The sequence below is a fragment of the Equus caballus genome, chromosome 7, assembly GCF_041296265.1.
Source record: "Equus caballus isolate H_3958 breed thoroughbred chromosome 7, TB-T2T, whole genome shotgun sequence".
Lineage (NCBI taxonomy): Eukaryota > Metazoa > Chordata > Mammalia > Perissodactyla > Equidae > Equus > Equus caballus.
This window is the reverse complement of record NC_091690.1, coordinates 6,272,259-6,284,500: the sequence shown is the minus strand read 5'-3', so window position 1 is coordinate 6,284,500 and position 12,242 is coordinate 6,272,259. Positions and strand designations below refer to the sequence as shown.

The following is a 12,242-nucleotide window of genomic DNA, read 5'->3' as shown; positions in this document are numbered from 1 at the left end:
CCTTCTAGTTGTGGCATGTGGGACGCTGCCTCAGCGTAGTTGGATGAGCAGTGCCATGTCCACGCCCAGGATTCGAACCAATGAAACACTGGGCCGCCTGCAGCGGAGCGCGCGAACTTAACCACTCAGCCACAGGGCCAGCCCCAAGATTCAGTAATTTTTAAAAACATTACTGAATAAACATTCAACTATCTCAAAAATCCAGTTCTGTATAACGCACTTGAAATAATTTTTTGATGGGGTCCACAGGACACTAATAAGTGTACTAAATGTACCAAGTGCCTCACATATTTTCCTTTGACTCTTCTCTTCTTCAAAAGAGTCAATTGGTGATTATGGCTATGTAAAAAAATATAAATTTCTCTAAAAGTGGATCTTAGTATAGTTGAAGTATGCCAACTAGAAATGAAAAAAACCCTGCAATGAATGTGATTTTTCCGAGGTGAAAAAGAAGTAGTCATAAGAATTCAAGAATCTGTTGTAATGAATCAAGGGACAGTTTTACATTTTGGCTGAAAGGTTAGTTTATTCCTTGTTAAGTTCCTGACCTTCCCTGTCAGTGAGTTCAGACTTCTTGATTTCACTCCCCATTTGCCAACAGATGCTGCATTTCAAGCTGGAACAAAGGTTTCTTTTCAGAAAAGTGGCATTGAGTGGTGGATTTTACACTATTCCCTCTTTCTCTGTGCATGCATTCCTCCTCTATCCTCCCTCTTTCATTGTCATCTAACCCTTATCTTCCCTCCCTTTCATCTCTCTGATCTTCTCACTTTCTCCTCAAATACTTTGAACTCGTTTACCCCAGTGGCTTTCTTTTTCCCTTTTTTCTCTTCACTCCCCATCTATATTCACCACCTGTTCTGCTTTATCACGCACTTTTCTTTTCACTCATTCATTATTGAATCCTCTTTGCTTGTCACCCCTGGTCCCACCCTCAGCTGGCCACTGTCATTTTTCAGAATCTGTACTTCAATGAGCACGTCAGTGTATGTGTGCTGGAGGAGGGAAAGCAGAGACAATATTGCGTTTTTTTCATCTTCATATTTTCCCCTTTCAATGATTTGAGCATCGGCTGTTAAGAGGAAAGATGCCTCTGCCCACCATCATGTTCCCAGTCTTTATTCCACCTCTTTAAAAAATGGCACTATGTAATTTAGTGAACAGGAGCTAGAGCCAGTACAGAGGGCATCACAGCACTTAGTAAAATAAACTAGACTGAGAGAAAGGAGTCGAATTCTTGTGGCCTTGGACATGAGTCACCAGGTTAAAGGGAGAAAGCCGGGCAAGAAAGACAAGAGACCAGCTGAACTGGACCTGACCTCTCAGAGGAGGCAAAGGCATCACATTTCAGTTACCAATCTAGAATCAATGAACTTCAGAGACCCCTTGACCAAGAAACATCCCATGTGTCATGGTTGAACACATTAGTGCCTGGGGGAATATACATTATAAACGAAGACTCGTTTTCCATCTCATTACTTTAATCATTTTGTCAAAATAATCTGAACATGTGTACATAAATACTTGACTTGTTATACGAATGTGTACCATAAAAGTCCCTGAGACACATCCAAGAATGACTTGAAATGTATTCAATGCAATTATTCACCATACTAATCACCAAGAACTTGGCTCCTTTCCCTGATATCTAAGGCATATGACACTTTAATATGTATATTATATTAAGTGTATATAATACATAATGAATATATATGTGTGTATATATATATATATATATATTTTTTTTTTTTTTTAGTGCTAAATCAGAATCTCCCTCTCTGGTGCCTGGTTTTCTGCCAGTTTACCGCTGCCGTGCAGTAAGTCATTTCCAGACTGTAAGGAAGGCACAGTGGGAGGGGAATGAGTTCTTTAAGCCCTAGGGTGCCAGTTAGCAGAATGACGGCAAGTGGAACTAGAAGGTCCCAGGGGATGCTTTTGTCCAACCCCCCTCATTTTGCAGTTCAAGTGACAGGCTGAAATCGGTTATGACTTGTACAACGTGGCTGCTTCTGCTGCTGCTACTGAAATCTTAGGCGAGTCCTTCAATGTGTCTGGACCTCAGCTCCTTTCTCTGTAAAATAGGCTGGTGATAATTACAGTTAACATTTTCCAGATGCCTCCTACGTGCCAGGCGCTGTCCTGAGTACTTTAAATGTCTTACCTAATTCTCCCAACACCTCTATAAATTATATATGATTGCCTTCAATTAGAGATGAGAATATCAAAACACAGAGAGCTGAAATAATTTGCCAAGATAAGACAATTAGGAAATGTTGCAAAGCTGGTTTAGGAATCCAGGAATATCGGCCTCCAAAATTCTTAAATTCCAATTCTTAAATCCTTTCTAAGAAACCCCCTCAGGTAGGCTCTCAAATTCCTTACATCTCTAAAAGTCTAGAACAGAATAGACAAACTATGGCCCTTGGGCCAAACCCAGGCAATTCCTTTGTGTATGTATTGTCAAGGGCTGCTTGTGTGCTACACCACTAAGTTGAGTAGTGGTAGCAGAAACTTTACAGCCTGCAAAGCCTGAAATATTTATTCTCTGGCCCTTTACAGAAACGTTTGCCCACCCCTCCTCTAGAGCCTTGAAAATGTAGAACATCCTGAACTGTACAGCACTTTACAATGTACAAAGCACCTTGGCATACACCATCACATTTAATCCTTGTTTTGCAGGTACATTCATGCATAATAAAGGAGGAAGCTTAAACTTAGAGAGTGTCAGTAACTTGCTTAATCAGGGCCACAGGGGCAGAAAGCGGCAGAGCCAAGAACCCTGGTTCTGACTCCAAACGACAAGCTCTTTCTGTAAAGCCACCCTGTTTCCCCTAAATTACTGCCAGGGAAGGGCTTGGAAACTGAAAAGCACCTGTGAATACTGACAGCAAGTCAGACACTCTTCCTGACGCAAATAGCATTCAAGCTGCACTCAAGTAATTAGTCATCAAGTGCTAAAAATATTAAATTTGTAATAAATTTGAAAGAAAAGTTTATGTCTTAAAGGAAGGGCATGACAATCATACGAAATACATTTTGAAATATATGATGCATTTATATGCATCTTTATACTAATGTATATGAAATTTTAACCTGCTCAATTTAGAATGAGATGAAAAATAAAATAACATAAAAGGAGCCATTGCCACATTTCTCTTGCCCTTTGATGAACTAGTCTAAAAAAATTCTGTTTGTTCCAGACTCAAAAAAATTGCATGTAAAAAAATGCAATTATATCTTCCTCATGCTAAATATTCAATAAATACGTGGTTAGTTTTAAATAGACAATAGTAAGAAGAGCATTAGTAAAATAATAGATAATTATTTAACAATATGACAACAAAAACAAAAATTTTTTTTTTTCCAAAGAAAGCAAAGGTGCTTCTTCCTAGTCTGCAAATTCAAGCTCAACCTAAATGGCAATGATGATCCCTGAAATAATATGGGTTAGCTTTAGGGACTCATTTGAAATACATGACATGAGGCCCGTTCCTTTTTATTTCATATCTAGTCTGTAACATACCTTGAGATTTAATTTTTGACATACAAATGGATATGGAGAGACCCTGAAATCACTGCAAGGAAAGAAGGAAAAAAAATCTCTCACCAATTGGGTGACAGGTATGTGTCAGGGACCTTGACTTATTTTATTTCCTGAAATGCTCACATGAGCTGTGAAGTATTTTATTTTCCTTCCCTATTTTAGATAAGGAAGCTGAGGCTCAGGGTTACCACTAATTTGCCCCAGGTCACACAGCTGGAATTCAAATCTAAGCCAGATTACCTGCAAAACCCTAAGTCCTACTTCCCCATGTAGATTCCTGATAACACCAAGATCATTGGCCAAATGTCATAAATACTTGTTTTAAGATTAGAATTTTTCCTTTTTCTTTATTGGATGGCTGCTACTTTGTAATTCTGCCATGCTATAATATTTTAATAAAGAAATTTTATCCAGGGATTTTAATTTCTCCTTTCAAGGAAAACAGAGCATTGAAGCACCTAGATTTTCCTGAGCTTTTCAAGTGAGTCTGTAACAAATGCACACAGAGATAAACTCACTTTCTGATTCAGCTAATCGTACTAATCAAAGGCAAAATCACTGTTTACAGCAGAATTCTGTAAAAACCTAACTAATCTTGGACCCTACCCATAATAATCAGTCACTGAAGGTCGTTATTATAATAAATAGAGGGGGGGAGAACCTCCATTATTTCAAGCTTTAAATCAACTGGCTTTCTAATAATTGATTTACTGTCGTCTTACTTAAGGAATGTCACTTGAAACAAATAGCTTCTGCCAATTGATTTATCAAAGGTCATTGTTTACTTGTTGGCAGTGGTAGATCATAGGAGCTTCAGAGAGAGGACCTTGCCTCACACGTTTTTGTGTCTTTCCTGGCACCCCAAGCCCATTGTTTGGCACAGAACAGACACATGGTAACATCTATTTCATATGCTGTTCATTCAAGGACTTTTAAAGTCAATGCATAGATTTTCAAAGTAGGTCCCATGGCACAGTCTCAAGGGCACTAGAAATGTGAAGATATATCACTACTATGCAGACTAGGAGGGGAAGCTACTGGCCCCAGAAAGAATGGCAGATTTAGCCTTTAACAAAAGACAAAGTTCATTGCAGGCACTAACTTAGTTCCACTCCCTAACAAACTAAACATTTAACTAAAAAGTGACAGAAACAAAAACCACCATTAACAGACACCATGAAACTTTTTTCCTTTTGCATGATACCATAATAAGGTACAATCCTTTTCATTGTTCTGCAGACAGGTAATGCCAGCACCCCGGGAAGACTGACATTCCAGTTTAAATTCTGGTCCTTACTTCCAAAAACTCATTTCTTTTTCTTCTGTTTGTAAACACAGGATGGTTTTTTGGCAAGAGGGGAGAAGAATGTTGCTTCTGCTTTATTTTCACATCTGTAATTTTAAAACGCTTTTTAAAAAAATCCAGGATACAGAAAAACATAGACGCAGAAGGAATAAATTAGGAGATGATTATTCACATTGTAAAGGGATTCTCCATAGGGTTCCATTAAATACTGAAATCTTCTCAAGCAGTGAATTTGGGATTTGATTTAAAAGCAGCTTTTCAGGAATACATTTGTGTAAAGCGACGTACACCTATATATTCACCCTACTCTTCTCCAAGGACAATCCAGCATCTTGTTTCCGTTCATAGGGCAGGGGAACAAACAGCACTTGTTAAGGAACAATCAATGATTTGCGGACCACCCCCTCCACCTTTCTTAGGAGCTGAGTCTTTGAGGAATTCAACCAACAAAGAGAAAGATCCACTTAGGGATCTTCCACTATCCAGCAGCAAGGCTCTTTCTAAAACCAGGGGTTTGCTGCAGTTGGCCCAGTGAAATGTGGAGTGGAGGAGCAGCGTGTATAGGGTTTGGACTCAGCACAGGCCACAAATATGGCCTGTGGGAGATGAGGCAATTCAGAGTAACTGACTCAACAGTCTTCTTGTAACTAAACTACTTCACCTCTGCACTGGTTACAGGGTGAGAAAGGGCCCCTTTCTTCACCCCTGAACACTGATGCCCACCAACAGCAGAGGGAGCCCAACTTCTAGTTGTGCAAAAGGCTTGAGAATCCGGGATCCTCCTCATCCCGTCTTTGTGCTAATAACATTAACGGGTAAATCACTTTTTTCCCATAGTGTAAAAACGGGTGTTTGGAAAACTTAGTCACGTGATTCGACAGTCAAGGAGATAGATGCACGGCAGAGGATCAAAACGCTGACGACTTGGCCTCCCCGGGTTACACGCAGGGGAGGATGGCTTCACCGCTCAAACCAGCGAGCCAAGTTGCGCACGCTCTTGGGCCGGTCCCCAGCCATCTGCACTGCCTGGCAGGCCCGGCACCAAGGCTCGTCCCAAAAGGAGGTGATGTGCACGGCGTAGCTCCGGCGCCAGTAGAAGTAGCGGCGGTAGACAGCCGGGTTTCGGTCGAGGAAGAGCAGGTAGGCGGCCAGGGACGAGGCACTAGGGAAGTCGTCCACGTGGATGAAGGCACCGCGGGGCACGAAGCGCTCGTAATTGGCACGGTCGGGGCCCAGCACCACTGGCACCGCCCCGGCCAGCAACGAGTTGCGCCAGAGCTTCTCAGTGATATAATCCAGGTGCTGCGAGTTCTCGAAGGCCAGGTAGAACTTGTAGCGGGCCACCGTGTGCAGGAGCCCAATGTCCGGCACCGGCCGCCCAGGTCCGCCCTTGCCGAAAACGTCCACGGGCACGTGCTGGCTTAGCTGGTGGTAGTAGCGGACCCGGGCCTGGCGCTCATCCCAGTTGCTCACCACCCAGGCCACCAGCCCCCGTTTCCGGGCCAGCGGTGGGGCCAAGCCTGGCGGCTGCTCGCTAGGATGAGTCCTGGGGTAGAGGTAGCCATATGGAACGAAAACGTCTGAGTCCGCCCGGTAGGAGAGCGTCCAGTTGAAGAGGTTAGCTGCCAGCCTTCGCAGCCCCGGGGAGTGGGAAGGCGACTCGAAGTTCATCCACACCCAGCGCTGGCCCGGGGGCCTGGGGCCTGAGGCGGCCAGGGCTTCGTTAGCCGCGGCTGCCACTTCCTCCTCGTCGTCGAACACCCGCAGCTCCAGCTCCTCTGCCGTGCGCACCTGGGCGCCCCAGGGCGGGGGCCAGTCGGGAGGTCCCTTCACGAGGTCTCGGTGATGAAAAAGCACAGCCTGGGCCTCCCCGTAGGCAGCACGATCGGTGAGCAGGCGGCAGCCGCTGATGTTGAAGCGCAGCCAGCAGTCGGGGGGCGGCCTCGCGGCGCTGTCGCGCCTCCGGAAGGGCTCCCACCACAGCAGCACGCCCACCGGCCGCGGCGGGGCGGAGGATGACCAGGGCAGCGGCGGCAGCAGCCCCAAGGAGGCGTAGGCGACCAGAGCGGTGCACAGCAGGCCGGCGGCCGCCAGCGCCGAGACGGTCCGCGGCACCCCCCCGCCTCTGCGCAGCCCGCGTGGCCGGGCAGCCCCCCGGCCCCACTGCGCCCCCATGGCGTGCGCAGGCAGAGCCCCCGCCGCTCGCTGCGTGTCCGCAGGCGTGGAGCAGCGGCGTCCGCTCTCATGCTGCCGCTGCGGCTCCGGCCGTCGTTGCCGCTCGCCGCTGGCCCTGGAGCGGGAGAGGGCGGACCCGGAATCCAAAGGCCCGCGGGTCTGGCTCCCCTCCCCGCGAGTCCCCGCGGGGCGCGCCGCCAGGGCGAGGTGAGCCGGCTGGGCAGCCCAGCCCGGCGCCGCCCCGTCACTCCCCTAAACTGCGCCCCCGGCCCGACCGGCCCGGCCAGGCCCAGGACGTTTCCTGCTGCGCCTCCGCCCACTCCCCACCCCCTCCAGCGCGCCCCCCGGGCTCCCCACCCACTACTCCGGATCACGTCTCAGGGGGCCCGGGCCTTTGGGCACGCGCCCATTGCCCTGGCCTTGCGCCCGGGCCCGCCCGGAGCTCCCTCCCAGCTGCCCCGGATCTCAATCGCGGTGGCCCGAACCCTCGCCTTCCAGAGTGAGGGCCCGGTTCATCCCTGGGCGCGGGCAGGGGCGCGAGACCCTCCAAAGGCTGCGGCGGCGAGATAGCAGGCGCAGGCACGGAAGGAAGGCGGGCCGGGGGTGCCGAGGCTCCTGGCGGGATGGAGGATCGGAGTCAGAGTCCGCTTCCTTCCTTAGGGCCCGGCTACGGCCAGCGACGCCTGCCGGAGGGAGGGAGCCCGAGAGGCTGCGGGCAGAGGCGCCGCCACCGCGTGGGTGACGGTGAGCTCGTGACCCGCTGAGACAGGCTACTTGTGCAGTCGGGCCCCCGCGGCGCAAGGTTGTGCATTTTGTGAAATCAAGTTTTCAAGGCAGATAGACCCAACTGTCGGAAGAACATTTCCTTTGCCTACCGCCCCAGCAGAGGATAGAGAAGAAGAAAATGTTTTCTGAGCGATCAAAACGAGTTCTTTTCCTTCTCTCCCTCACTGAACACTTCTGGCTGCCAGCTCATAGCATTCTTTGTACTAGGGCTGGAGCACTCCTAAACCAAAGATAAAGATATGGCTCTTGAGCCCTTTGTCCTCTAAGAACTTCCTGCCTGTTCAGTGAGATGAATGAACGAATGAATGAATCACTGTGAATTTTACTAAGCACTTAAGAACTAGCTTAATTTCTGTGCTCGTGAAGATTACGCAAGACTCTCTGGATATAAAATGATGGCTAAGATAAATATGGTAGCGCCCAAGTTTACACCATAAAGGATGAGTATTGCACTGGCCTCTTCAGGTTTATCATAAGGGAACAATAGAGGCATTTACTTCTATAGTCACCTGAGGAATTTTTTTTTTCTTACAGCTTGAATTTGAATTTGTGGGTTTTGGCTTTCTTTTGTGTTATTAAACTTTTATTCAGCAAAATTCTAGAAAGGCCGTGAGTGGGCTGCTGACCTAAGGAGGCCGTTTTGAGGAATTTTTAGTAGATCCCAGCTGTGCCTCAGCGGTGCGCCAGCCCCGTGCCATGTAAGTTACAGGATATTCAGGGAGAAATAGACTTGCTGGGAATGGGGCCAAGCTGTCAGGTGTTTTGATGTTATGCATACGGAAAATAAACTTGGGTTTGCCATTTAGATTTATGAAGAACTTTTTCATTAAAAATCAAGTACAGGGGCCCGGCCCGTGGCGCAGCGGTTAGGTTCGCACGTTCCGCTTCGGGGCCTGGGTTCGCTGGTTCGGATCCCGGTGCTGACATGGCACCCCTTGGCAAAAGCCGTGCTGTGGTAGGCATCCCACGTATAAAGTAGAGGAAGATGGGCATGGATGTTAGCTCACGGCCAGTCTTCCTCCGCAAGAAGAGGAGGATTGGCAGTAGTTAGCTCAGGGCTAATGGTCCTAAAACAACAACAACAAAAATCAAGTACAGATTGTAACGGCTTCTATAAAAACAGTTTCAGGTGGCACTGCCTGCCAGCCCACAGGGACAGTTTGGAAGCGGGATGATTGGTATTAGGGGCTCTGGCTATACTCATCAACCTAGTGACACTTTCTCCTACGTACTAGAACCTTTAATAATGTTTCTGGGGTTTTTAATTTCATAAATCATTTTCATCTAGTTAAGCAAATTGTCATGGAAATGAAGAATTTCAGTGATTCTCCACTCTGTTATTTTTAATTTTAAGAAAAGCTATAAATGCACAAATAACTTTTTTCGACCCAATGGAAGAAAGGGCATATTGATTTTTCTTTTTATGCAGTTCAAAAATCTATACATTTATGAACATTCCTCCCCCACTTAAGTTAAATAAGACATCACAGATAGAGCCTAACATTGTGTCCGGCAGATGATAAGTAGACATTTGGTAAATGTTAACCTGCTTCCTTGCTTCATCTCCCCACTCCCAATTTTCCCTTAAATCCTCCAGATATTCCAATTAAACCAACGTTTTACTGGCAGAATGGCCCAGATCTCGTGAATATCAATTACCGTTGTGTCCACTTACCTTGGTAGGGTACCAGGACCACAAATTGTGGGGGGAAGAGACACCAAGCAAGAAAGTGGGTTGGTATCGGGAGAAATTGGCTGTGTGAATGACTTGCTGTGACAGAAAATGCTACACAGGGATTAATCAGATCCCTAGCGAGAAGCATCAGAAACTCCATCAAATTAGGCTGGCTCTCATTGGCTCAATCTGGACCAGGTGCTCATTCTTGAAGCAGTCACTTTGGTCAGAGGATGTGGCCTCTCTTTAGACCCTTCTCTGGAGCTATGGGCAGGATCAGCCCCATTTCAACCTCATGGACTAACCATGGAGGAGGGTAGTTTCCCAAAGAAAAAATGAAGTGCTGTTACCTGAAGAAGAGGGAAGGGATGGTGAGCAGGCCAAAACAACATGTCTACTGGCCATATGTAAAGAATTATTATTATTCTAAATGAACTCTAAATCACCTTAGAACTTTAAACGTTCTATGATTCTTTTCAATTTGGTAACAATAAACAAATGATTCTTTATGTATTTAAAGACCTCTTAGTTTTTACAAAATAGGACACAGGAAGAGCTGGCTTTCAGTTGCAAGCATGAAGACAACAGGTCGGGTATAAAGAAGGGCTTTTGGCCCCTGAGGATTGCTCAGACTGTGTGGAAGAAGCTCCATAATTCAAGGCTCATTTTATCAAGCTGAATGAGCAATCAACTCATAACGTGTCCAAGAATGACCTATTCAGCTCCAAAATTTAATATAGGACAGAATTCTCTGGGGGCAAGAAGCAGGCCAACTGTGGTTTCTAAAAGTCTAACTCATTCTTTGCTCTTCCTCGGGGGAAATAGTTCATTTTAAGCCTGTCCTTGTGCTCCTCACCAGAGACATTGGCTATTTCCTAGGGAAGCCCCAGGACCCGTTCTGACTGCCTTGGGTCTCCCCCACTACACCACGCTATGTCAGTCTAGGCCCTGTGAGACTACCCGCAAATGGGTTGCTATTTTTGGTTGGATCTGAGACTTCTGTGGCTGAACCTTGACTTGTCAAATATACTTTCAATGTTTTTCCTTGAAGAGAGAAAAGGGCAGTTCAAAGTCCCTCCCAGTATTATGTACTTAATGCTCACCTGGTGAGCAGGTGTGGCTGGAAAGGCTAATCTGTATGTAGATAGGTGGAGATTGTTTCCATTTTCAGGTACAATTATTTAACCATGTATAATTGGGCAGGTAAGAATGGAAATAATTGTTAGTTAAAAAATATTAGGAACTGTGTAAGTTCAACAACAATCACAATTTATAGTTCATTGCCCTGGTCAATCCTTGATGGAAAAATAAACCTAACATCAACTTATAAGTTCATTCCTTTTTATCCAAGTGCAAATATTTATTGCCTCTAAAAGACGGTTATGAATAGTCAATATGAGAACTTATTATATTTGCTTTAGGGTTTTACTCTTTATGCACTCACTTCTTCCTTGAGTAACTTGTAGGCTTACCTGACTAAAGGAATGCAAGAATTTTGGACATTCAGAAAAGTAATCATAGTGAAATTAGAGTGAAAGTCAAAATATTTGTATGCTAATTTAAATATTTGGAGCGTTTACCTCTGTATTCTTCTTGTTAAACTACCCTTTCCTAAAATACAGATTATTTGCAATCACATGTAAAAGTTGTGGAATACAAGACTTAACACAAAAGAAAAGTATTTTGACGCTGAAATAAGCATGTTAATATCACACGGGGTAGTGCCCAGCACATAGGAGGTGTTTAATAAATATTTGTTAAGTAAATGAATAGATGAGTGAGTGAATGAGTGAACGTCACTATTGATTTTACATTTCATGAGGCACTTTTGAAACAATTCAATTTCTGCATTCATGAAGATTATGCAAGAGACTTTGTACTGTAAAATAATGACTAAGATAAATAAAATGGCACCCAAGTGCAGTGTAAAAATGGTAAGTATCATACTGGCCTTTCCAAATCCTCATCAGGTTCACCAGCACTAGCCTCCTACCCCCGCACCGAGTCTATGTGGGTCCTCAGTCAAATGAGTTAGTGCAAATCCTGCAGTTTCAAAAGCCCAAACATGTCTGATCTGTGCTTACTGTAGTACCTGCCCCGTATCAGTACTTATGTGTGGCCGTGCTCAAGACAACCAGACCCTAACTCAGGGAGGCAGCCCAACTCTGCAGACGGAGGAAGGGATCTTGACTACCCTCCCCGTGTCCTGACCCCACTTCTCCTCATGTCCTGACCCCACAGACCCCCAGGGAACAATTCATGAAAGAAAATGGAGAGAAGATGCATTTTTCCCAGAAGCCAGGTAATTCTGCTTTGACCAGTAAATTTCTCCCAAGCACCCAATCAGAACACAATCGTGGTTGAACTGGGTTCCATCACACTCATTCCTGTGATTCTTCCTCTGAAAGGGGCCTGAGGCACGTGCAGTATTAAGAAATACTTTTTGGATTAAAGTAAACAACATTAGTGATATACAAATGATTTTGGAAAAGTGTGAAAATGGAAGGGTAAATGCATGTGGCTCATGTTGCAAGAATAAAAAGCACTCCTGAAGAAGTGGGACAGCCAAATTTTATAATTCTGGGTCAAGCTTACTGTAGCCAAATAAACCACAGCCCAGAAATCTTACGTGATGCAAGGATGAAATCACATGAATAGTGCCAGTTATAATAAGATCATTTTCAACCACTCCAAAAAGAACCTTTGGTTTGCAGTTACCCTTAGTAATGTTCAGTGCAATTTCACAAACATTTAGT

The 12,242-nt window shown here is 45.4% G+C and overlaps 1 protein-coding gene across 1 annotated transcript in view; it reads right to left on the bottom strand.

Annotated features, from left to right (window-relative positions):
• Positions 1 to 1,463: 1,463 nt before the first annotated feature.
• Positions 1,464 to 12,242, bottom strand: part of FUT4 (fucosyltransferase 4) — a 16,061-nt gene continuing 5,282 nt past the window's right edge. The window contains 3 exon segments of the mRNA XM_023646279.2: positions 1,464 to 7,280; positions 7,282 to 7,385; positions 7,517 to 7,708. Coding sequence (XP_023502047.1) covers positions 5,811 to 7,280; positions 7,282 to 7,385; positions 7,517 to 7,708 — 1,766 coding nt within the window. The 3' untranslated portion in view covers positions 1,464 to 5,810.